This window comes from Echeneis naucrates, chromosome 22, assembly GCF_900963305.1.
Source record: "Echeneis naucrates chromosome 22, fEcheNa1.1, whole genome shotgun sequence".
NCBI classification, from domain to species: domain Eukaryota; kingdom Metazoa; phylum Chordata; class Actinopteri; order Carangiformes; family Echeneidae; genus Echeneis; species Echeneis naucrates.
Window position 1 is genome coordinate 20666003 of NC_042532.1, and position 22840 is coordinate 20688842.

Consider the following 22840-nt stretch of genomic DNA (forward strand, 5'->3'; position numbering starts at 1 on the left):
TTTGTAAACTCTAAACTTGGATAAACTGTTCCACTTTTTAAACTTAAATGTTTTAAACAGGATTCATCTTCAAGTTAATGAAATCAGAGCGTGGGTAAAAAGAAAATCCCACAAACACGTAAATCCATTCATGAAGTTGTACCTGCTGCTGGCCCAGCTGCCCTGTCAGAGTCTGGCTGAGCTGCAGGACTCCACGTGACAACAACCTGCTCTCTGATTGGACCAGACTGGCAGCTGAAGGTTCCAGGTGGCCTGTCAGATCCTTGGAAGCCTCCAGCACCCCCCCCAGGTCGGCCTGCAGCATGTCGGCCCTCTCCAGCAGGCTCTGGAGAGGAACATGGAAGGTTGAGGAGTTCTTACAGCATTTAGGGATTTAACCAAGAAAAGCAGAAGAGAAGCAAACAAGAATAAAAAAACGGAAAAAGAAAAAAAAAGAGTAAATCGACTGCTTTAATGTCTTTTTTTCAAAATCTTTTAAAATGAAAGTGCAACTGTGACTGAAACTGCTGTGAGAGACAGAAAAACCACAGAGGAAGGTCAGGAGATGGAGCTGGAAGTGGTGTGAAAAATGAACTGAAATCCGACTATGTGACATAGAGTAGTTTTCAGTTTAAATCTTAAATCTTTTTCCGTCTTTCTCACCTGAACGCGGTGAATCTTGACAGCGACCTTCTCCGTGGTGCTGTCGTCTGCCGACGCTCCGCTCAGACCAGACGTGGCGTCGCTCTGCAGCATCTGGAGTCGCTGGGAGAAAGACGCAGCCTGCCGGGAGTAAACTTCCCAGACCTGCAGGATCTGCTGACTCCTCTGGAGCTGCTGGTCCAGAGCTGCACACACATCTGTCCACCTGCAGGACAGGAGAATCAGTCGCATGTGTGTGAGTCTGTGTGTGAGTCTGCGTGTGTGTGCATCTTACCGGTCTCTCTGTCCGGCCAGCTGCTCAGTGAGGAGGACAGCAGCAGCAGGACTCATGATGTCTCCGAGGGAGAAGACAGTCCGACTCAGTTCGTCCCACTGAAGTGACGAAGCTTTGGCTTCCTTCTGAAGAAGCTGCAAACATCACAGTCCGTGGTTACCATCAGATCAACATCCAGGATTTACAGAATTCTCTCTCCACAGATGTATGTGTGTCTATTAGTGTCGCACTATTTGTGTTTTCCATCATTTTCTCTACAGCTCTACAGTAGATTACTTTCAATCCCAGATTATAAAGGATCCAATATAATCTTATTTTTATTTTACACACTGGAGATTTTCATAGTTCTATTCTTTTTATTTTGAGTGTTTTCAGAGTTTTAAGGAATATGATCTGGAGTTACTGAAATAAATTCGTGGGGGCAGCGGTCGTACCTGCAGCCTTTGATGGAGCTCTCTGTGAGCCTGCAGGGACAGCTGAGGTCGGCCGTGATGCTCCAGAGCCTGACGGAGTCTCACCGTCATCAGGTTCCTCTGATCCAGACTCCTCTGCACGTCGTCCCACACCTGCTGAGCCCGAAGAAGCTTCCGGCTCACCGACTCCCTCTGTGAGCCACAAGAAGGGGACACACGGTGACCGAACAGAGACCAGACCAAAGAACTGTTCAAGCTGGATTTGAAGCTAATTCTAAAATGCGATCTTGATTCTTCGTGCTCATTTCTTCCTCAGGCAGCGGTGCAGCTACACAACTTTTAGTCAACAACCTTCTGCCTTTTTACCTGTTGTGTTAGCGCCACACAGGCCTGGATGGATTTATCTGTCTGAGAAATGAAGTGGCGTCTGTCGTCTCCTCCTCCACCACAACACTTGTCTCTGAGCTCCTGGAGAGCCACAGACCTCATTTGGATCTTCTCCTCCAGGTCCTGGAGCACAAACAGGAGGAGATTTCAAACGTGGCTGCAGGTTCCTCAGAGAAAATCACTCAGAGTCCAGACCTGAAAAGTCTCCATGCTCCTCTGCAGCTCCTTCTGGCTGTTGGGTCTCTGAGCAGAGTCCATCCAGAGCCTCTGATCTGTGATCCAGCTGTTGACCTGCTGCAGTCGGACCTCCAGCTCTGCTCTGTCCCTCAAATCCTGCTCCGCCTCCTGGATCTGAAATCCACAAACACATCTCTACTGTCGGATGGTGATTTGTAAAAATAAGCTGATCTTGGATGTCAAAAGATGTCTCCACATCAACGCCTACTGACAGAGACCATGCTCTTCTCTCTGACCTGAGCATTGAGGGTTTCCTGTAGGCGGAGCCACTGATGGTTGAGACGACCCTGGTCCTCTGAGAACTGGTTTTGGTCGTAGCGCCCCTTCTGGGCGTCCTCAACATCACACGTCTGCAGCGCCTGGTTCACAAAGTCCAGCGTGTCCTGATGAGCGGACATCTCAGTCTGACACTCCTGAGGGACAGTGAGCGGCAGAGCGGGTCAGACAAGTAGATCCAAGACAAACCAAGTCAGGATGAGGACTGAAGACCTGACCCAAAAACAACCACAACTGGCTGAAAACATTCGATATCTCAGCTCTTCACCTTGCAGTACTTCAGGAGCTGCGTGACATCGGCCTTAGTGAAAGATGTTCGGCTGGTCCTGGTCCCAGTTAGATGCTCCTCCAGCTGAGACTCAGCAGCTCCGAGCCAGACCTGCAGCTCCAGCAGCGCCTCCTGCTGTGTCACCATCTTCATCCACCGCTGAGGAAGAGGACAAGAAAAGAACAGCATCAATCTTTGGATTAGTCTTCATGTGGTCAAAAGAAAATGTACATGTTAAAATAATAGAATTACCGAATTTTAAAACAAAACATTACTGTTAAAAATAACAATAGTGAACATCACAATATATTCTTAATTAATTTGTATGTAGATGGAAATATTATGTTTATACTTTTTTTTTATTCCAGCATTGATTTTAGAATTTTTTAAAATTGTTTAAAATTGTTTAATAAACTGTTATTTGGATGCTGAAAATCATTTTAGTGTCAAAGGTCGGTCGTGTGCCAGCTGACAGAAAGATAAATTTAGGCTTGGAGTTGAAAAAAGCTGAGTGAGAGGATGAAAAGCAGCGAGAGGGGGAGAGGAAAAGAAAGATGAGGAATCAGAAGAGCAGGCAGAACGTAATGAGAACAGCAGGAAGAAGGAGACGAGAGGGGATGAAGAAGAAGGAGAGAGGGATGTGAGTGTGGAGGAAAAAGATTGGAGAAGATGGAGAAGTAGAGGAAGGAAGATGAGCAGATGGATGAGGGGTGGTTTCACACCCAGATGGCGAGAAGAGTCCTCAGGACAGGAGCTGCACAGCAGGGATGTTTAAAACTAATTGGTCAGAAGAAACCTTTTTTATTTTTTTTACACAGGACTGTAACGAGGTTAAAAAAAAAGAATAACCACAAATATAATATTTTATCTGGCTCACCTTGTGCAGAGCTCGCTGGACGACGGGGACACCGGTCAGCAGACTGGACCAGTCCACTTCTATCTGCCTGAGCTGAGACTGGATGGAGTCCAGGTCCAGGTCCAGACTTCCATCTGAGGGCCGTCTTGGTTCCCTCATCTGGATCAGCTTGGAGCCGACACCCATCACCATCACCTTCAGCTCAGATCTGGACTCCAGCTCTTTGGTCAAAGTCTAAAGGACCAAAGAGTTTAACAGGATGATGGACTCTGGGTCTATAACGTGAAGGCAACGCTGAAAAGCCTTAAACCGTCATTCTATTTCATCAACATCACGGAACAACTCCAGTGGACGCTAGAAGTCAATGAAGTTTTCTTCTTCAAGCAGAATTCAATAATCACAAATGATTGAATAAAAAAAACCTAAAGGAAGTGAGCTCACCACACACTGGAGGAAACAGTCCCGCCTCTGTTCCACATCCGACTCCTCATTGGCTGCGACTGTCAGCTGACTCCAGTGACTGATCAGGTCTCTAGCTTTTCTCAGCCAGTCAGCTAAAACCACAGAGTCCTGCAGAAACCTGCTCCAAGAGCCAAACATAAGGCTGAACGCAGCACCACTGAAGCCAAAAAACCAACCATGTTTTTACGCTTTTGAACTCTTTAGAACTTCTCTTTTGGCCTCACCTGCTCCTGAGTTTCTGTTTCCTGTCACAGCAGGTGTGTTGATCCTGCAGCTTCCTGTGCACAGCTCTCCAGCGAACATCAAGCTCAGTGTTGGCCACGCCCACTCCAACCTGGCCTGACCTCTTCAGGCGTAGCTCCGCCTCCAGCATCCGACTAACCCGCCCCTCGTTCGCCTCCACAAGGCCTCTGAGCTCCTGCAAACACAAACACAATTTACAGCGAGTTTACAACACAGCAGACTTATCACATTTCGCTTCAAGCTCCATTAGTAAAGCTGCACATTCACCTTTAGACTTTAGACATCACAAATTAGTATCAGATCACAGAAGAAGATAATTAAGAGCATACTGATCTGGATCTGGTGTGACTTCCAGGCTAGAATTTGGCCTGAGACGCTGAGGTGTTTTCATTTTCCTCCATGTCCCCTCTGCACGCTTATGCTGTGCAGTATTTTAGCATAATGCTAACAGTTTGCTGGAATTAGTTTAGCTGGTTACTTCAAGTTTTGAAACTTATCAGGAAAGCGTTTACTGAGCTGATAAATCAGGGAGGAGGAGGGGCATTTTCCCATAGACTTCAATACAGTCTGACTTTGTTTTACAGCCAGTGGTGTCGCCCCCTGATGGCCTTTAGATAGGATGTAAGTTTAAGGCTTCCCTTTTCAGACCCAGAGTCCAGGTCGAGGTTTAAAGACTGAGAGTCCTTCTCAGATGAATAAGAGACACATTTCCAACATCGAAGGGGTCAGCAAGGAATATTGGTGGAGGTCTAATAACATCAGAGCTGAGGAACATCATGTTCTTCAGAAAACAACCAATTCGCTTGTATCTGATTGAGCCAATTAAGTTTTGAGTGTAATGCACGAAGCTCAGCGTGGAGAATGTGCACTAAGAGCGGAGGGGAACATTGCAAAATGATCTTTGTAAATCAGAATTATTCCCATTATCTGTGAAAAAAAAAAAAAAAAAAAAAAATCACCTGACAGATGGAGCGCTGCTCAGAATCATTCCCCTCCTGGATTTTGGAAAATGAAGTCTCAATTTCTTTCAGCAGGGATTCTGACCAGGCGACGTCCTCTTCCCAGCGTGACCAGATCTGAAACAGACGGAGACATGAAGATGGTCAGAGGACTGGTCGGATTTCATTCCAGTTGCTGCTCCATTTAAAAACTATTTCAGGCACTCATAAATACATTTGGGAGGTTAGGGTTGGTAAAGGATGATGCTTAGTGTATCTCAGATAGGCAGCTACCTCATATTTCTAAATTTTACACAATAAATTTGTTATTAACAAAGTGAGAGACGCTGAAGCCTGAAAAAAATGCAAATCAATGCCTTTGTTTCTTTTATAATTATTGAAACGAAACATTGAACGAATGTGACTTTGTTGGATGGTCTCTCTTCACTTTTTATTTCTTTGCTTCACGTTCACGTTCCAAATAAAGGATGTAATAAAGTAAACGTGTGTCACCTCTAATGTTTCCTGCATGCTGGTTCCTTTCTCCAGTCCGAGCTGCTGCAGCCGGGCCGCCTCCTCCTGCAGGCCCTTCACTACACCGTCCCACCTCTGGAGGGCGCTCTCTGGGAGTCTGCAGGTCAGGAACTGCAGGGTCCGGAAGTGTTGGTCCAGGAACTGGAAGAACTTCTGATAACACAAATCAGTGATTTCTTTATTTTCATTTAAACACCAGAGAGGCTCAAAGAGAGGTTTTGTTTTGAAGACTGACCGTATGGCTGCTGAGCTGCTGCCGGAGCTCCACGTCGGGCTGCCGTGTGAGGCGTTGGGAGCCCAGAGCCAGCAGCTCCTCCAGGCTGTGGAGCAGCCGCTCGTACTGCTGCTGCAGCTCCAGGCTGCTCCTCAGCTCCTGTCTGTGGACACCAACGCCCCGCAGAGAGACGTCCAGCTCCCCCTGCAGACCGGGAGGACGGACAGCAGACTGTAAACACGGCCTGTCTGGAATTCAACTGCATGTGAATGACAAACAGCAGCTACCTGCAGCTGCGTGGCGTGGTGGATGAGGGAGGCGGGGAGGCGGTGCTGCTCGGCCCCCTCCAGCAGAGACTCCACCTGCTCCGCCTGCTGCTGCAGAGTCTCCTGGACCTGGATCACAGCCTGGAAGTCAAACACGCCTTCCTGTGAAGCTACTCAACACGTTTACTGTTTCAGATGTCTGAACTGGCCCTAAATGCAAAAATCCGTTTCCATAGAAACAGTACCTGCAGTTGGTCATCAAGGCCCAGTGTCCCGTTTAATTGGTGAATCATGTGACGAGCGGCCGACTGGTTAGAGGAGAAGGCTGCATGCAACTCTTTTAGGGATTTCTGTGGGGTTAGACAGACAACACAACACAACAGGGCTCCAGGTCGTTCATATTAGTCATATGTAAGTTATAGAAGCTAATTCAGGGACTGGACCGGCTCATATTCATTCTGATATCTGACCTGTCGCTCTGCCGTCTCCTCCTGCAGCTTCCTGAGCTGCTTCTCTCTGCCGCTCAGAGCAGCCAGGACGACAGGAAGGACTCTGCTCAGGTCGTCAGCACAACGCTGAACACACTCTGACCCCAGCACGCCAGCGACCTTTGACCCCTGAGAGGCCAGCTCACTGTTCAGGGCATCCAGCTCCGCAGACAGACTCTGCAGCATCCTGAGCTCAGCATCTCCTTCCTGCGTCGTTCCAGCAGGAGAGCGCAGAAGGTTGTTGATGGAGGACAGCGACAAGGATGCTCCGTGCAGCACCTGGAACAAACCCTCGTCCAGCGTTTGATGGGAGCCGTCCACAGAGGACGCCTGGGGACAGAGCGGGAGGTCAAAGTGTGAATTAGTCCAACGCCGTCCTGTCGTCTTTCACGTTTGTTGTTCTGCTCTGGTTTTTGTAAAGTGTGATGTCAAAACGGACGAACAGCCTGGCTGAGGGAGACACAGTCGAATTTTTATTTTAGCATCGTCTCAGGTTGATGCCAGTTTCTTTCTTCATGAAAAAATCTAACGGTGGATCAACAAAAAAGTCTGTAATCTAACTGTGATTTGGTTTATTTCTTTATCCAATAAAGTTGCTCTGCTGTTCTCAAGTAGAGAAGCTAACAAAGTGTGTTACTCTAACTTTCTCATAGACTCTACAGAAGTTCATAGCTGCTGAGTTTTGAACATGTCCACTCTCATAGAGACATGACCAAAGTCTTCGGTTGTTGTCTGAGGAATAGTCACCCGATTCAGGCGCTCCGCGGCATCCTTCAGCCCCCCCAGGCGGCTGATTAGGGTCTGAAGCTCTTTCAGGTTTTGTGTGCCAATCATGCGTCCTGCTGTTCCATCACCATGTCTCCAAGATGAGTCTGTCACCTTCAGAGAGAGAAAGAGTCAGACACACAGAGAGAGAGAGAGTCGGGTATACAGAGAAGCAGACGAAAAAAGAGACAAAAACAGCCAAAGAGAACTCGGAGACACACAGAAGTCTTATCAAGCCCTGCAGGAGTCCCCATAACACTGAAGAGACAACAAAGTGCCTCCTGCTCAAAGAAGGTGATAACCAAGAATAGCGAGAACACCAATTTTTCTTTTCTTTCTCTTCTTTTTTTGGGGTGGGGGTTTGAAAAGTGATAATCAAGCACTTCAGCTGTCATGATGAAGGCTCCACCTTAGAGGGAGGAAGCAGCCAGCTCTCCTCCAGAGCCAGCAGCCGGCTGTGAAGGCGATTCCACTTCTTCTCCTCCACATCAGCCTCAGCAGGAGGCCACCTGCAGGCGGAGAAGAGGCTGAAAATCATCGCTGCTTTCTCTCCCTCTTTCCTCCTTCAGTTCACTCTGGTTTGTAAATATGTTGCACATGCTCACCCACTCACCGAGCGTTTCATTAAATGAGAAAGAATGTAATGACGTACTGTGGGGACAGCGGGCCGCCGTCCTCGGAGTCCTGGCTCTGAAGTCGACCTCTGCTGCCCTGCCGGGCGATGGCCTGAGTCAGACCTCTCTGTTCACTCAGCTCCTGCTCCAGCTCCTGGACAACAACATTTCACCTCTAAGTCAGCACTGTATCCAGCTACATCACCTCCCAGCATAAAAGATGATGTGAGGTTTAATGCAAGCTGTTCGACAGTTTGGGATTTTGTTAAGTTCTTCTATCTAACATGACACCTTCGTACCTTCTGCTGCTGCAGGCTGCTCTGTCTGAGCAGTTTGTTTCTTGGTGAGGAGAAGATCTCCTGAACGCTGCTGCTTCGCCTTGATGTGACCTCCAGGTGGCACTCTGCCTGAGAGAGTGACCTCTGAGGAGGCAGGAAAGGAAAGGTGAACACACTCCTTCAGTCTGTTGTGTTTGTTGTGTGCGTGTGTGTGTGAAATTATTGAGAGCTTTTACAGAAATTAGACTCATCATCACGTTACATCTTTGTGAAAAACATCTGAAGGTTGAAAAGGAAACTGTTCCAACTCCGTTTGGATTTAAATTCCAGTTCATCCTGTGTTGGAAAGACACGACACGGAGCTGCTTGTTGGTCTGATCAGCTGTTACGGCCTTCATGGAGAATCAGCTCTGCGGTTTTTAAAACACACACCTCACACCTGTTTGGTTTTCTGCTGCCGAAACTAGCCGTACCTGTTCCTGCAGCTCGGAGCTCTCCTCTTCCTGTCTGTCCTGCAGCAGCAGCTGGAAGGAGACCAGGTTAGCCTTCAGGAGCTGCAGTTTGGAGGACAGCAGCTCGGCCACCTCCTGCTGGGATCCCACAGCTCCCGGTTCATCACCACCATCATCATTCTGCTGCTGCTGCAGGTCAGAAACCGGGCCGGGGGGCGACAGGCTCGCCACCTTCTGCTCGATCTCCAGGAACATCTCCTGCACATCAGCACACACATTATTTTTTCCAAACTCGCCCAGCAGCTTCCACTTCACACTATTTTCAGATCAGGTTAAATTCCCTGGTTTTTGTGGCTGTGGATCTGCAGCGAGCCAATCATAACTCACTATTTCAGTCTGTTTCAGTGGGAGTCGAGCTGATCAGCTGCTGTGGACGAGTTTAAAACTGAAACTCTGAAACTTTAATCCTTCTTTAGGGACTGTCACTGACTGCAGTAAATAATGATTATTGGAGTGAGTGTTTGTGTTTGAGTCAGTAAACACAAACAGCAGTTATGTGGATGCTGTTTGTGTTTTCAGCAGACAGCTGACTCAGATCTGTAACATCCAGCTGACTTGCAGGTTGTGTTACTGAACCACCCGACGACACTGACAGACACACTCTCTAACACTCTCTGGCTGCTGAACTTTGACTCCTTCCTGTGTAGAACCAGACGGGTCCAAAGTTCCTCCATCACAAAGGAGACTCAGTCAAACTGCAGAGGAGGGAAATGTGAAGCTGAGCTGCTGCTGGAAAGTCACATTTGTACTCTTAAAACTAGTTTGTGAAACCTGAAAGGGTCACATGACCCTAAACCTGAAATCAAATAAAAAGGATATTTGATCTTCCAGATTTTCAACCTTTATGTCTAAAATAATTGATTTTTGTTTTACTGGGGGGGGGGGCGTGGCTTACCTGGCAGGTGAGGAGCTGCTGCTCCACGCTGTACTGCATGGCGGATGATTCTGCAGCTGCGGGGGCCCTCAGGCTCCTCTGGGCCTTCTGCAGCCACAGCTCCAGCTGGCTCACCTTCTGCAGGCAGACATGGAGGCCGCCCTCACTGGGACCGGGTCCAGGCTCCTCTGGTCCCTGGGACACAAACACAACACACCTGGCTGAGCCCTCCTGTTCCAGGGTCACAGGTAGAGAGGAGGGGGGGGCTGAACTGGATCCTCAGGCTGTAAACTGAGTCCACCGGAGTCCAATCCTGCCTCTGTCAGTCACTTTCAGTAAGGCTGCTGCTTCGCTCTGCCTGCTCCACCCACCTGTGGCACAAACCACTTCCTGGAGCAACGGCGGCTCACTATCAGAGCCAGAGAGGACAAAAAAAACAAAAAACCAAACAGAAAACAGAGGCCTTGTGCGTCGGGGGAGGAGCTGAGCTGATAGCTGTCACTACAGCAAACACACCTTCATACTTCAGCCACTGCTTCCACTTTAGGATTCATTATTCTGAGCATGTCCCATGAAAAGTCCACACAAGCCCTGAAATTCAAATCTTGTTTTCATCTATATAAAGAAAAAAATATATAAAGTAAAAACTATTTGTTGGTCTATTTTTTTGTTTCGATATTCTTACCAATGTTTTCTTTCTCTCTCCAAACAAACAAAAAATAAATTCAAATCAAAAAAAGCTAAATAAACAAATAAACTGAAAAAATATTTTAAAGAATTTTACTTTTTCTGTAAATTCTGTATTTTTTATTTTTATTTTTAAACTAAAGCTTTCCACAGATTCAGCCTGTGGAAGCCCTGAAGGCCAATTCTGCTGCCAAATAATGCAGCCTGAGCAGGATGTGAACACCCAGAGTCAACAAAGCTGCTTTGAACATGATTAATCTGTTGACTCAAACATTCAGTCAGTTTAATGTAAAGCTCCTTCAGCCTGTCTCCAGTTAGTAACATGCCCAATCAACATCACCTCCTTCATGTGTCGTAAAAAGGCCAAAAACTGAATGTCTTTTTAAATGCAGCTGGCTCTTACTGAGTGTGTGAGAGACCGCTTCAGAAACTTTGGTGCCAAGCTGACTGATGCATTTTAGGAAGAGCGCTTCAGGCTCTGCACGAGGAAAACCACGAGGTAAATGTAAATGAAGGCAGAGCTGTGAGCCGGAGCAGTCGTTGGACTGTGTAGCATGCTGAGACTCACCGGGGCGGCTGCAGGGTGCAGGCCCTCGGCTCGGTCCTGAGGCAGGGGGGTGGAGGCCTCCGCTCGCTCTGCTCTGAGACCATGTGACGTCTCCACGGAGGGCACGCCACCGTCCACCTCACTGCTTCCTGATCTGACAGCTCTGCTTTCCTCACCAGGTGTGCATGCCTGCTTTGTGAGTGTGTTTGGGGACTTTATGACCGAGTCCCCATCAGGTGTGTGTGTGCTGCCTTCCCCCCTCCATGCAACACCCCTCTGACCCTGCATGAGCTCCTGACACAGAAAAAGAGAGACGGAGGAGTCGATCACCGTTCAGGGTTTATTTGTATTTGTGCTCTTGTCTGGATATGTAAACAGAATGGAAAGACAAAAAGTGGAACAACGTACAGGTAAAGCACACATGCCAAATAATGTAAGACATCTCAGTGTCGCTGCCTTCAGGTGAAAACCTCACAGCAGCTTCTGAAGTGACCTCATTTTTCTCAGATTGATGCTGACAGCACGGTTCTCTTCTAATTTGAGAATTGTTATAATGAAGTAATACGAATTCAAACGAAAGTGAGGAGGTTTCCACCCGTCAGCAGCAGTGTGTTAATCAGTAATCATGTCACACCAGTGCATTTTCATGGCCGACAGTCTGATTTCTTCAGTACAAAAGCCTTTAAGTGACGAAGCAGACACGGAGTGACCAGTAAAATGTAAGAATTACTCTGTAAACAACAATTTTATTACCACTTCCAGCTGGAAATACAAATGGCAGATGTATTTGAGCAAGCAAACAGTTTATTGTCACAGATATGCGCTGCGTTTTGAGCTCAGACAGTAAATGAGAAGTTCAACAATCAGGAGCTATTTTAAATCACCACTCCCTCTATAAAACGTTATAAAACATACGTCACAACACTGCCTCTTATAAAAACATTAACCCATCAGCATAAAAAGTTCATGCAGATCTAATCACATCCAACCCCACATGCTAAAATAATCCAGTCTGCTGTCACCATCAACCTCATCTCTGGTTCTGTGTCACCTCCATCTCAGATGTGCTCAATAATCCTTCATGTAAACACACATGTACTTAGAAAAATGCATCTATGATCTGTTGACACTGATAATTCACCCAAACTGATCTGTATTAATGGAATCTGGAGTTCTCTGCCATGTAAATGCACTGAGGGTTTAAAGGTGAGACATTCTGAGGAGGAATCTAGAAGAGTTCTGGACTGGAACACGTCAGTCTACAGGAAGTTAGTGAGTCCCAAGTCTAGTTCTAGAAGCCTCAAAATCTGGGCCAGATTCTGGAGGAGCTCTAAGGTCTGATGAAGAACGAGCTGGTTTTGGAGAGGTGTGTCTGAATTTGGTCTAGAAGGAGTTTATGAAGTAGAATTGATTTCAGGGGACACAAACAAATGAACGTTCTCAGTTTGGCTCCAGAGCAGGGTTAGTATTTTTGTATTAAAAAACTTGCTGTGGATTTTGGTAAGGCAGAATTAGTGAGTTTAACGATAGTGGGATTCTGGGAAGAGGTGGGAGCTCCTGTTCTACAAAATCCTACAAGTCGTGCGATGTCGGCTTGATTCTGGAGCACACTGGGAAGTTGTGTTTGCTCAAGAATTCATTCTGGAGGAAGCCTTGAAATCGACAAGCTCTAAAACAGGCTGTGGAGGACGCTGGCGTTCTAGGTTTGGTTTTTGGAGGAATGGCAGGTTTGACTTGGACTGGCTTCAGTAGCCTAAAGATTCAACGAGAAGAAGCTGCGGACGTTGTTTGTTTGCAGGAAGGTTTGGAGATTTTGCACAAAAATCTAGAAGTAGATCTTGGCTCAGGATGAGAGAAAGTGAAAGGTTCTACTCGATCGAGTTCTAGATCTAGGAGACTACACATTTCTGCTGCGGCCCAGAGGTGGCTTTGGGGACTTTTAGGGTGGAGGCTGTGTTTACCATGCTCTCAGGCAGGACCTGGGCTCTAGATAAAGCTTCAGATGAACTTGCTTCTGTGGTGTCAGTGGGTCCCTCAACATCCTGAAGAAACATGAGCAGGGTTAGAAGATCAGTCAGTCAGTCATTTAGTCAGACAAGGAGTCACACAGTTATTCATACATTCTGTTAAGGAATTTAAGGCGGTTACGTAAAGTTACACACATTTTGTGTTATGTTTTATAAAACTGTCAAAAAGGGTTTTTTTACACTTCACATCAGTTATTATTAAAGAATATGGGAATTGGAATCAATTATATAATGCAGAACTTATCAATTCACTCTTTCAAGTGAAGCACAACACTAAAATGAGCTCAAATCCTAAATCCAAAAATTCTGAGCAGCTGATAAGAAGAAGATTAATAAGTGAAATTTATCATGGCTGCCTCCTATAAAAGATTAAAACTGAGCTAATTCATTCCAACTTTAGATATAAATATTTAAAGGAAGTCAAAAATATATACAATTACAATTTAAGAGAGGAAACTGAAATACCCTGGTTCTGTTTTCAAACAGAAGTAAGCTCAGTTAATTCAGTTACCTGGGTCTCTGGTTCAGTCTGTTCTGGGTCCTTTTCAGTAGCAGGCTCAGCCTCTTCTGGTTCCTGAGACCAACAATGATAAATATTATAACAGTCTAAATAAAGCTGGTGAAATATGACTGAAAGAGAAAATACTTTGGTTAAACCAATGTGGCACAAACTACAAACACTGTTCAATACTGTCCTCTGGAGGAGGAACTACATCCATGAACGGGTGTGCAGGTGGTTGAAAAAGAATAAAAATGGAAACTTTGGTGATTGCACAGGAGAGGATTTGATCTGAAGGCAGGGGAAGTGGTAGTAGAGATGAGGAAGGTGAAGGAACCAACGAATATGAAGAGATTAATGACATCGGGATGAATCACTGATCAACAGAATTATGTGAAATCCCTCCCACTGCCTGTTTAGTGGATGTCTTTGGGTAACAAGCAACCCAGAAGGGACAGAGAAGAGACCAGAAAGATGGAAGGACATTGAAATGATAGTGGATGATTTTATTTGTTTTTTTTTAATTCCCACGACAGCTCTCGACCTTCTTTACCTCTGGAGAAGTGCCCAGGAAAGTCTCCCAGAGCCACCACAAAACACCTCCTCCACCTTCTTCCACTCTGTGCTGCCCTTCTTCAGCCCGGCGCACGCCCTGATGATGTGCAGAGTCACACGGGGTCGGATGGGGATTGGGTGGAGGGAGCGGTTGGTCAAACGTGCAGCTGGGACACTGAGCTACAGACTGAGGACTGTCTAACATACTGCGTGTTTGTTATGTAGCAAGATTTTTCAGAAACTTTTGGTGAAAAGCTCTGTGATGCAACAAAGATTTTTTAAGATGCAAAAAAGCCAAGACGTATTTCTTGGAAACTTTGGGATCTTTGCTTCTCGGAGAGTATCTGTGATGAATCTCAATGACGCTCAGTGTCCCAGTTCCTGCACTCATAACAGTTCATACTAAAATCATGCTAAAAAAAAAAAACAAAACAAAACATTTTCAACAGAGAGATTAGTATCAAGCATGACGGGAAAACAACCAACTCTGACAATGTTAATAATGTGTACGAGTGGGTGTGCATGCATGTTAGTACCAATGACCCTACTCTTTGTTTCAGTACCAATGACAGTGTGAGCGTCTGATAATTTAAACCAAGTTTTACCATCCAGCGATGTTAATTCATGTGAATGGGGAAAACGTGTTTTGGTGGCAAACCACTGTAGACGTGTGAAGTCGTGGTGTTAATCAGTTTAGTTATTTCAGAGGCCGGCGGCTTCCTTACCTGAGCGCTGTCGGTCGTGGAGATCTGCTCCACGGTCAGCAGTGCAGCTCCAGACCTCTTCAGCACATCCTCTTCGACGTGGACTATTGTGATTTGGCCCTGCTCTTTCTCTTCCGTCTGAGGAAAAGCAAAAACAAACATGGTCGTTTGTCTGCTTCACGCCCAGATCGGCTGATACCGAAGCACAGCACAGAGAATGGAGAGAGGCCCAGACTAACCTCAGCCTCCTGTGACGGGGATTCTGTGAGCTCAGGCGGAGAGGTAGTCTTGACTTGGACTGGTGTCGGAGGCTGTTGGATGAACACAGCAGGGACCTTCTACAGAAAGAGTGAAGCAAATGTGTCAGTGATGGTCCGGTCCATAAGTCTGGACCGACTGATCTACTGTTTGATGAACTGACCTTCTCCAGGTCCAGCAGCAGAGCCTGGAGACTGTCCACCACAGTGAAGACAGTCAGAGTCTCTTCAGCCTTCTCTGGGAGACACAGGTCTGGTTTACACTTCTGGATCTCAGCCACCGTTCTCCTCATGGTCTGGATCTTTTGTTCAATTACCTGCTCACATGAAAGAGACCTTCAGCATTTTTTGTAGTTGATGAATTAACAGTGTGAACCTTTTTTTGGCAAAGCTGGCTGTTGGACTGACAATCATGTGATTTTAGTCTTCTTTTCCTCGTCTCACCTTCAGACCTTCCTCTCTGGGGCTGGGGAAAGTCTCCGGAGACATCAGTAAAGTCTTGATCTCAGCCACGTCTGTCTCCATCTGCCGGACCTCGGTCTCGATGGCCTCCACCTCCTACAAATCCAACAACTCACAAAGTATTTAAGTGAGTTACATCAAAAATAAAATCAGCTGAAAAGATCAAGATGGAGGACTCACAGCAGCGGCGTGCTCCAGCTGAGACAGAGGAGCAGCGAAGCTGTTCTGAACGTCGGCCACTTGGCGATCGGCGTCTATCAGCTGCTGCTGGAGAGTTGTGACGTCACAAACCTGCGACATTTCCTGCAGCACCGAGCCGAAGCCCTGCAGAGTCGACCGGATCTGTGCCGAGTCGTTCAGCACCGTCTGCAACACAAGACCGAGGAATACTGCTGACGCTCTTTCTTATTTCTCTTTTTGTACGTATGATGTTGTGATGCTGAGGTGAAGAGCTACAGAGGAGGAGCAGAGTGCAGCGGACTAACCTGCAGAGAGTTAACATGGCTTCTCAGACATTTAGCGGTGGTGTAGGTGCAGGGTGCCGCCAGCCACGTCTGCGCTTCAGACATCCAGCTCTTTGAGCTGCTGATCATCTCCTGATGTTCCTGAAGCCACGTGTGAATCTGAGCAGAAACACACAAAGAACATTTAGACTAAAACCTTCATCAAGGAACAGAACCAGTTATTCATGGATCAGCCAGAACAAGCTGACACAAACACAGCAATGTTTTTCTGATGATGAGTAAATATGAGGGACACGTGAGACATTGAACACATAAAGCTGGTCTGGGTGATTAAAAAAAGCAGAAAAAAAAGAAGAAACTAAAAACATGATTTCCTTTCCGTTGTTTGACACCATACAACTCTAGAAGGTAAAAAACTGTGTGAGCTCATCATCTGATGGGAAGCAGAGTCCAGACCTTGCTGAGGAGGGTGGTCCTCTGCTCGGCCTGCTTGCCCAGTCGGGAGTGAAGCTGCTGGACCTCCACCAGCCTCTCTGTGAGAGTCAAGGCCTCCTCCGGGTTCTCCAAGTCCTGCATGGCCACCTCCAGCGCTGCCAGGGCCGAGTGCCACACATCCAGGTCGTCCCAGACACGCTGAGCACAGAGGGGGGATTTACGTTCATTTATTCGGGCATGGAGAGGAAAGTGAACATCCCAACTGTGCTGGCAGGGAAGATTTTATTCATGATCTCAGAAAGCATCTCCTCCAGGTCTCAACACACCTTCTGAGTGATCTTCGCTTCAATCACAGTCGGACTTCTCTGTTCCAGTTTCTTCTGGACTGAACTCAGACCAGCGTGGATCTCTGACAGTTTTGCCCCCAGTCTGTGGACGGGGCCGCTCCTCTCCACGGCCTCTCCCACCTGACGGGTTCATTGGAAGCAAACGTGTCAACAATTACAGGAAGAAATGGTTGTTTTCAAGTGACCCTGAAATAAAATCTCTATTTATCTATTTGTTTATTTAATCAGCATAAAAGAAACAAAGATGAGTTGCTGTAGTCACCAATTAGTTGTGTTCTTGAGGATTTCAGCAGATAAACCATTTTAGAGATGTCTGTATATCAGGTTACATTTTTCTACAGTTTCCATCTCAGTCTATTCTTTCATTTCCTTTGAAGACATTTCTGAAACTCGTGCAGACGACGACTCTTTTAATTGCTCCTCAAATTCCTCCATTATTCAACTAATTTCTCTACTTTTGAGAAACAAATTTTCCCTAATTGTTTATTTTTTATCTCATGTTTGTTAAAACCAGTGTCTTGTGTACCTTCACTTCCACTTGCTGCAGCGACTGCTTGACTTCATGCAGTTGACCCTCGATCTCGACCGGGACCAGCGTGTACTTCATTTTTAAGCTCTCCATGATCCGCTGCAGCAAAGCCTTCTGGGTGTACAGCTGGCTGTGGACCTCCTGAAACCAGAGAGAGAAACTTTATTTTCTGTTTTTCAAATCAGCTTTGTGATGACTATCAACGCTGAAAAAGGCAGGATGTTTTAATGCTCTTTGGATTTTTACTGTAAAAATTAGTCAGATTAAAAAAAATATCCTTTTTTGTGAAACATCTCAGTCTCTGGTGTTCTCAGTGTTGTGTTAAGCAGTCAACCCACCTCCTCAAAGTCCTTCAGCTACCCAACAGACAGTAAAAAAAAAAAAAAAAAAAACTCTTTCACCTTCAAAAAGATTCTACTTTTCAAAAAAAACCTACAAACATTTAGTAAAAAAAATAACCCTTAAAATGAGAGAAGTACAACAGGGGAGACGGCGTCGCCTGAAAGTGTCCGATGCTCTGCTGAAGAGGGAGGTGCATCTTATCACTCTGGGAAACTGAGCATGATGTGTGTGTGTGTGTAAGTGTATGTATGAGAGACTGAGCCTTACAAAGGAAGGGAGGAAGAGAGGGAGGGGGACACAGTAAGTACAGCAGTGTGTGAGTTGATATGCACAAGTGCGTTTTTTTAGGTCAATGTTTGCGAGGACGTTTCTAAAGAACGAGTTTTGGAAAGGAGAAGATTTTGTCGGGTCCTGGATCCTTCAAAGGACTCGGAAGTGGGCTTAGGTTGACGGAGGTTCAGGGGAATGTGCTGAAGGCCCTCACAGGGATATCAATGCCTGTGTGTGTGTGTGTGTGTGTGTATCTATGAAGTGACTTGGCTCCAAAGGCCACCTGGAAGATCCACTTACACCAGTGAACAAAAGGTGTCTGGTACAAGAGGGGGAGTTGGGCGGTTGGAGCGATGGGGGGAGATGAGGGAGTGTTCAGGTCTTTCATCAACACAGACCCTCTTCTAGTGGAAGTGTGTGTGTGAGTGTGTGAGAGGACAGAAAGCTGGAGTGGACGGGGAGACGCTGGCCTCTGCTCAGGTTTTGGGACAAAGGGCAGAGTGATTCTCCAAACGGCCTCCGGGCCTGAAGCCAAGTCAAGGGTTCAATGTTTCATATTTACTGGACGCTTTATTCACCATAAATTCCTCCCAAACTTCAGACCAGCAGACCTGAGAAAGTGGGAATAAATGATGACACTTTGGTCGTTCTCACCTGCGTTCCTCCATATTTATAAGATAGCTGACGGCTCAGCTTCGGAAGAATCTACCATGTTAACTGTATTGCGTTATGTTTGTGATGCGTCATTCTCGGCTGTAACGTTCTGTGGATGAGATTTCGAGCTCCGTGTTTCACGTGCAGCTCGTAAAAATAGCAGTGAGGTTACAGTGAGCACAAACACATCATTGTGTTTTCAGTTCAGTTGATGACGCTGTCTTGTCTCATTAGAGACCATTATTTACAGTCCAGCAGGCAGGAGGGAGAGAGGAGCTCCCTCTCTTATGTGCTGTTTAAATCTGAGGAGCCCAATGAGGGAACTGAAGACGTGGTCCAAGGGGAGTTGCCTCCTTGAGTTCTTTCTTCATATTAGCTGGAAGTATTTTACTTTCTATTAAACTTTAAACTTAATTTAAGGAATGATGGAATAAGGACAGAAATGATCAAGCTGCTTGTGTACTGTAGTTGCATTGTGTTTGTCCCACGCTGTGTGTTTCCTCACAGTTTACTTGTGGCTGAAATAAAACCTGACAGTTTAACAGGTTTCACTTTCTTCCCACTGGTTAAAAGGAGAAACCAGCAGGTGAGCTGTGTGTCCCACCTGAAGATCTTGGCTGCTGCTGCTCTGCTCCATCTCTGACAGAAGACCATCTGCAGCCTCCATCCAAACGGAGATGCTGTGCAGTTCGTCCCGATTCTTCTCCCTCTCCTCCAGCTCCATCCTGGCTGCCTCTAAGCCGTCCCTGCTGCTCTGCTTCACACTGTACAGACACAAAGTGGGACAGAATCTCTGCTGAAATCCACAAAATCGGTTGAATGAGTATTTACTTGAGTATGTACGAGTCTGTCGGTTTACAGGAGATTTGACTTGAATCTTCAGTGAAACATTAAACAGCGTCTCACCTGCTGTATCGGGCTTGCATTGCCTGCAGCTGCTGGCATAGCGGAGTGGGAGGAGCCTCCTCCAGGTGGGCGGGGACACCCAGCAGCCTGGCGGCTCGTAGTTCCAGCGCAGACAGGGATCGATGCTCACAGTCCAGTCGGTCCTGGTACTGCTCCCAGGACTGGATCAGGTCATGAAACTCTTCAGTGGAGGCTTCCAAACCTGAGCCTGTAGGAAGCTCCGTCTCCACCTGCTCAAGAACAGAAGACGCTTTCTCCACCTGAGCAGAAGGAATGGAAAACGTTTACACTGTGGACAGCTGAATTTATAACTGTATGTTTGTATCAACCTTTACTTACGCAGCTGGTGATATCACTACATTCTGTGATCCTCTGTTTACTGCGAGCAGCCATCTCCTGTGTGCAGCGGCGTAGCCTCCACACCCGTTTCCAGACGGCGGCCACGGCCACCTCCCTCCGTCCGTGACAGCTCTGCTCTGGGCACCACTCCTTCAGCTCCTCCAGACGCCTCAGCAGAGACTCCACCTCCTCAGACAGGGCCTGCACCAAAAGGAGTAAGATACAGCACCAGAACAAATAATGCTGGTAAGAAGTTAACGTTACGTACTCTGAGCTTTGCCTCCTGTTCAGTGCAGTCAGCCAGACAGGTGACTTTTTCAGAGATGAGCTGTGATAGGCTGCTCTCTGCGCTTTTCACACTCTGGCTGATTTCATCGTAATGCTTGCTGTAATTCTTGTGTTGTTCCGCACACCTGGGAAAAAAAAAAATCAGAATAAAGAGAATAAATTACCTGTGCACTGAAATATATATGTAGCAAAATTGGAGCTGTTTTGAAAACATGGCGGCGTACCTGCTGAGCCGCTCCAGTTGGAGGTGGCCCTTCGCCTGGAGAGTGGACATCTTCACCAGGAGCTGGCTCAGAACATCCTCCAGGAGCTGCTGCACCTTCTGAGGGGACAGGTGGGGATGCAGATTGAACTGGTTCTGCAGCCGCTCCACGTGGCTCTGGAACTGCTCCTGCAGTGCGACCAAAGCCTTCTGGGTCTCCTCCAGCTGTTCAGAGCAGAGTCCAGCAGAGCCCTGTGGTGGCACCAGAGAGGCCTCGACGTCCCCCAGGAACTGCACCGCCTGATTCACATCACAGGTGTAGCTTCTCAGGGCCTCCCTGGCTTTCAAGATGCTTTCCTAAAATATAACAAGAACAAATGACTCCATATAATCAGTTCGACAACATTATCCAAGGCCATTATATTCTGCTTCTGATAGTTTAACAGAGGAATGCGAGAATGATTCAAAGTTTGGAAAAATGTGTCAGACTTGGCTGTGCTTCTTTGTGTAATTTAGTGTATTTAACTCGCTCACTCTTCACAGATCAAGACGAAGGAAACTACTTCTACTTGACACAGAATATAATCCAACATGGGAAATTAACGTCAACACAAAGACATGAAAGACATCTTTAAAATTAAAGAGAACAGTGCAACTTGCCATTTTTGCGTCACATTCATGGAGAACTGCGTCCTTCAAGAGCATCAGACGTTGGGCTCTGCCTCCTTTTTTCGTGCCCTTGTTTTGCTGTAGAACCTCCAAAGCTCTCATTCTTGACTCCACGGTCCTTTTCAAAGACACGATCCTCCTGTGCTCCTTGTTGACGTCTGTTTCGTTCGGCTCCAGCACTGCGAGTCTCTGAAGCTCCTGCTGGGTCTGCAGAAGAAAAGCGTGGCTGGCTTCCATCTCCGAGTCGAGGTCCAGTTCCTTCAGCAGGCCCCACTCGATGATACTGAGGTTGTTGTAGAGCCTGATCTCCAAGGTGTCGAGGCTCTCCTCGTTCTGTTTCAGCCGATGTCGTTCTACAGTCAGCTGAGAGGGGTAGAGGTCGGCGGAGATCACCTCCAGTTTGGAGCAAGCTTCGTCACACAGACACTTTATGAGAGGAATCTGGACCAGCAGGGTCTGACAGACTTTGTACTTCTCCTCCGGTTCTTCGTTGTCTTCTTTGGTCCTGCGTATCTGCTCCTGAATGTCCTCCCTGAGGTCCTCCACACGCTGCCTCATGTTCAGGTACCTCTCGTGACCTCTGGCTTTCATTTCCAGGCTAACCATTTTGCTGTAAAGTTCAGAGGTCACCAAATACAGCTCCCTTGCCTTTTCCTGGGGAATCCATGGCTGCAGAAGGTCAACCTGGGACTTCTGCGCCAGAATTGTATGTTTGAAAGGCTCCAGCACTTGCAGGGACTCCCTTGTGATGGGAAATCTGTGTTTGTTGAGATCCACCATCATCTGCATCAGGCTTTTCTCAACGGTGATGAGATTTTTCTTGTTTGAATCGACAGTCTGGATGAGCTCATCCATTCCCTTTTTGTTGGCCTTCTCACAGCTAATAATGGCCCTGATGTCCTCCTGGAGGTTTGTAAGCTTTTCAAAAAGCTGACAGTTCTCTGCGACGCTGAGTTCAGAGGAAATGTCTTTACTCTTCATTAAAAGAGCCTCACAGACGGCGGCCTGCTTATCGGCCTCAGCCAGCGTCTCCTGAATCTGTCGAGCTCTGCGGTTGAGTTCATTGGGGCTTCTGAGCTCACTGTCTGCGTTCCTGCAGGCTTCTCTGTGCAGATGAGCCACGACCCAGGAATCCAAATCTGCCATCTGCTCTGAGAGCTTCTCTCGGGTCTGCAGCCCTGACTCTATCTCTCTCACAGCCTTTGCGAGCTGATCAGAGGTGGACTTGGAGAGTTTCTGGAGAGAGTCCAGAGCAGTGTGAAGCATGGGCACCTCCTCAGTCTGGTCCAGCTGAGGAAGCAGCTCCGTCACCTCCTCCACCAGCGACTGCAGTTGGCCCTGTTTGACCATCACCTCGGACTGCAGCTTCTTCAGATCTCTGATCTGCCGGTGAACCTCCTCAGGAAGAAGAGCCACCCTCTTCCTCCTGCCCTCGATGTCGCTCTCAGTCTGCTTCGCCCAGGCAAGGCCGTCCCTCATCACCATGATGATCTTCTCCATGATGGGGTTACTGCTGTCCTGAGTCTGGGTGGACACGAGCTCCCCTGTGGAGCTGAGTTTGTCTTTGACCGTCTGGAGTCCCTGTTGGATTTCTTTGGCTTCCTTCTGCCACAGTGTGCTGAGCAGCAGCTCCTCTAAAAGCTTCTGCAAATACAGACATTTCTGCCTGGTAGCTTTAAGCTCAGCATTTGCTTCCATCAGCTGCTGCGCCTTCTTACAACTCCACCCAGTAACTGAAGGAGATGTGACTTTGAGGTCTTTGTCAATTTTTCCCAAGTGCTCCTGCAGACCTACAATCTCTGCCTGAAGGTTGGTGAGCTGCTGAGAATGGATTTTTGCCAGATGAACGCTCCTCTCCACAGCTCTCTCCAGGCCTCTCCACTTCTCATGCAGGTTCTTCTGCTGAGTCTGTGCAGTTGCTCGCTCAGACTGGCTGAGGTGAGGCCACAACTTGGTGTAGGTGACGAGCAGCTCCCCGAGAACCGTCCTTTTCTCCTCCATTCTTCTCTGCAGGGAGCACAGTTTCTCTGCCTCCTCGGAGCTGCTCTGCTCTCGTAACCTGAAACAAACAAAAAAAAAAAGGAATTTTGGGTATGAAACTACATCAGAGTCGCAC

At 47.2% G+C, this 22840-nt stretch overlaps 1 protein-coding gene across 1 annotated transcript in view; it reads right to left on the reverse strand.

Annotated features, from left to right (window-relative positions):
• LOC115036041 (nesprin-2-like) overlaps positions 1–22840 on the reverse strand; it is a 92343-nt gene that overhangs the window by 23185 nt on the left and 46318 nt on the right. Inside the window, exons 62-103 of the mRNA XM_029494143.1 lie at positions 20716–22783; positions 20078–20412; positions 19834–19978; positions 19566–19766; positions 19227–19486; positions 18925–19084; positions 17052–17195; positions 16505–16645; positions 16200–16376; positions 15765–15902; positions 15460–15645; positions 15262–15375; positions 14982–15134; positions 14800–14898; positions 14582–14698; positions 13855–13953; positions 13314–13376; positions 12737–12817; positions 10797–11069; positions 9563–9736; positions 8629–8865; positions 8177–8299; positions 7916–8031; positions 7673–7772; positions 7246–7377; positions 6481–6828; positions 6256–6360; positions 6032–6151; positions 5766–5948; positions 5510–5683; positions 5018–5134; positions 4040–4233; positions 3795–3933; positions 3375–3587; positions 2498–2656; positions 2190–2366; positions 1912–2067; positions 1696–1839; positions 1351–1521; positions 917–1050; positions 643–847; positions 143–325 (exon numbers count right to left, since the gene is read on the reverse strand). Coding sequence (XP_029350003.1) covers positions 143–325; positions 643–847; positions 917–1050; positions 1351–1521; positions 1696–1839; positions 1912–2067; positions 2190–2366; positions 2498–2656; positions 3375–3587; positions 3795–3933; positions 4040–4233; positions 5018–5134; positions 5510–5683; positions 5766–5948; positions 6032–6151; positions 6256–6360; positions 6481–6828; positions 7246–7377; positions 7673–7772; positions 7916–8031; positions 8177–8299; positions 8629–8865; positions 9563–9736; positions 10797–11069; positions 12737–12817; positions 13314–13376; positions 13855–13953; positions 14582–14698; positions 14800–14898; positions 14982–15134; positions 15262–15375; positions 15460–15645; positions 15765–15902; positions 16200–16376; positions 16505–16645; positions 17052–17195; positions 18925–19084; positions 19227–19486; positions 19566–19766; positions 19834–19978; positions 20078–20412; positions 20716–22783 — 8758 coding nt within the window. The remainder of the gene's footprint in view (positions 1–142; positions 326–642; positions 848–916; positions 1051–1350; positions 1522–1695; positions 1840–1911; positions 2068–2189; positions 2367–2497; positions 2657–3374; positions 3588–3794; positions 3934–4039; positions 4234–5017; positions 5135–5509; positions 5684–5765; positions 5949–6031; positions 6152–6255; positions 6361–6480; positions 6829–7245; positions 7378–7672; positions 7773–7915; positions 8032–8176; positions 8300–8628; positions 8866–9562; positions 9737–10796; positions 11070–12736; positions 12818–13313; positions 13377–13854; positions 13954–14581; positions 14699–14799; positions 14899–14981; positions 15135–15261; positions 15376–15459; positions 15646–15764; positions 15903–16199; positions 16377–16504; positions 16646–17051; positions 17196–18924; positions 19085–19226; positions 19487–19565; positions 19767–19833; positions 19979–20077; positions 20413–20715; positions 22784–22840) is intronic.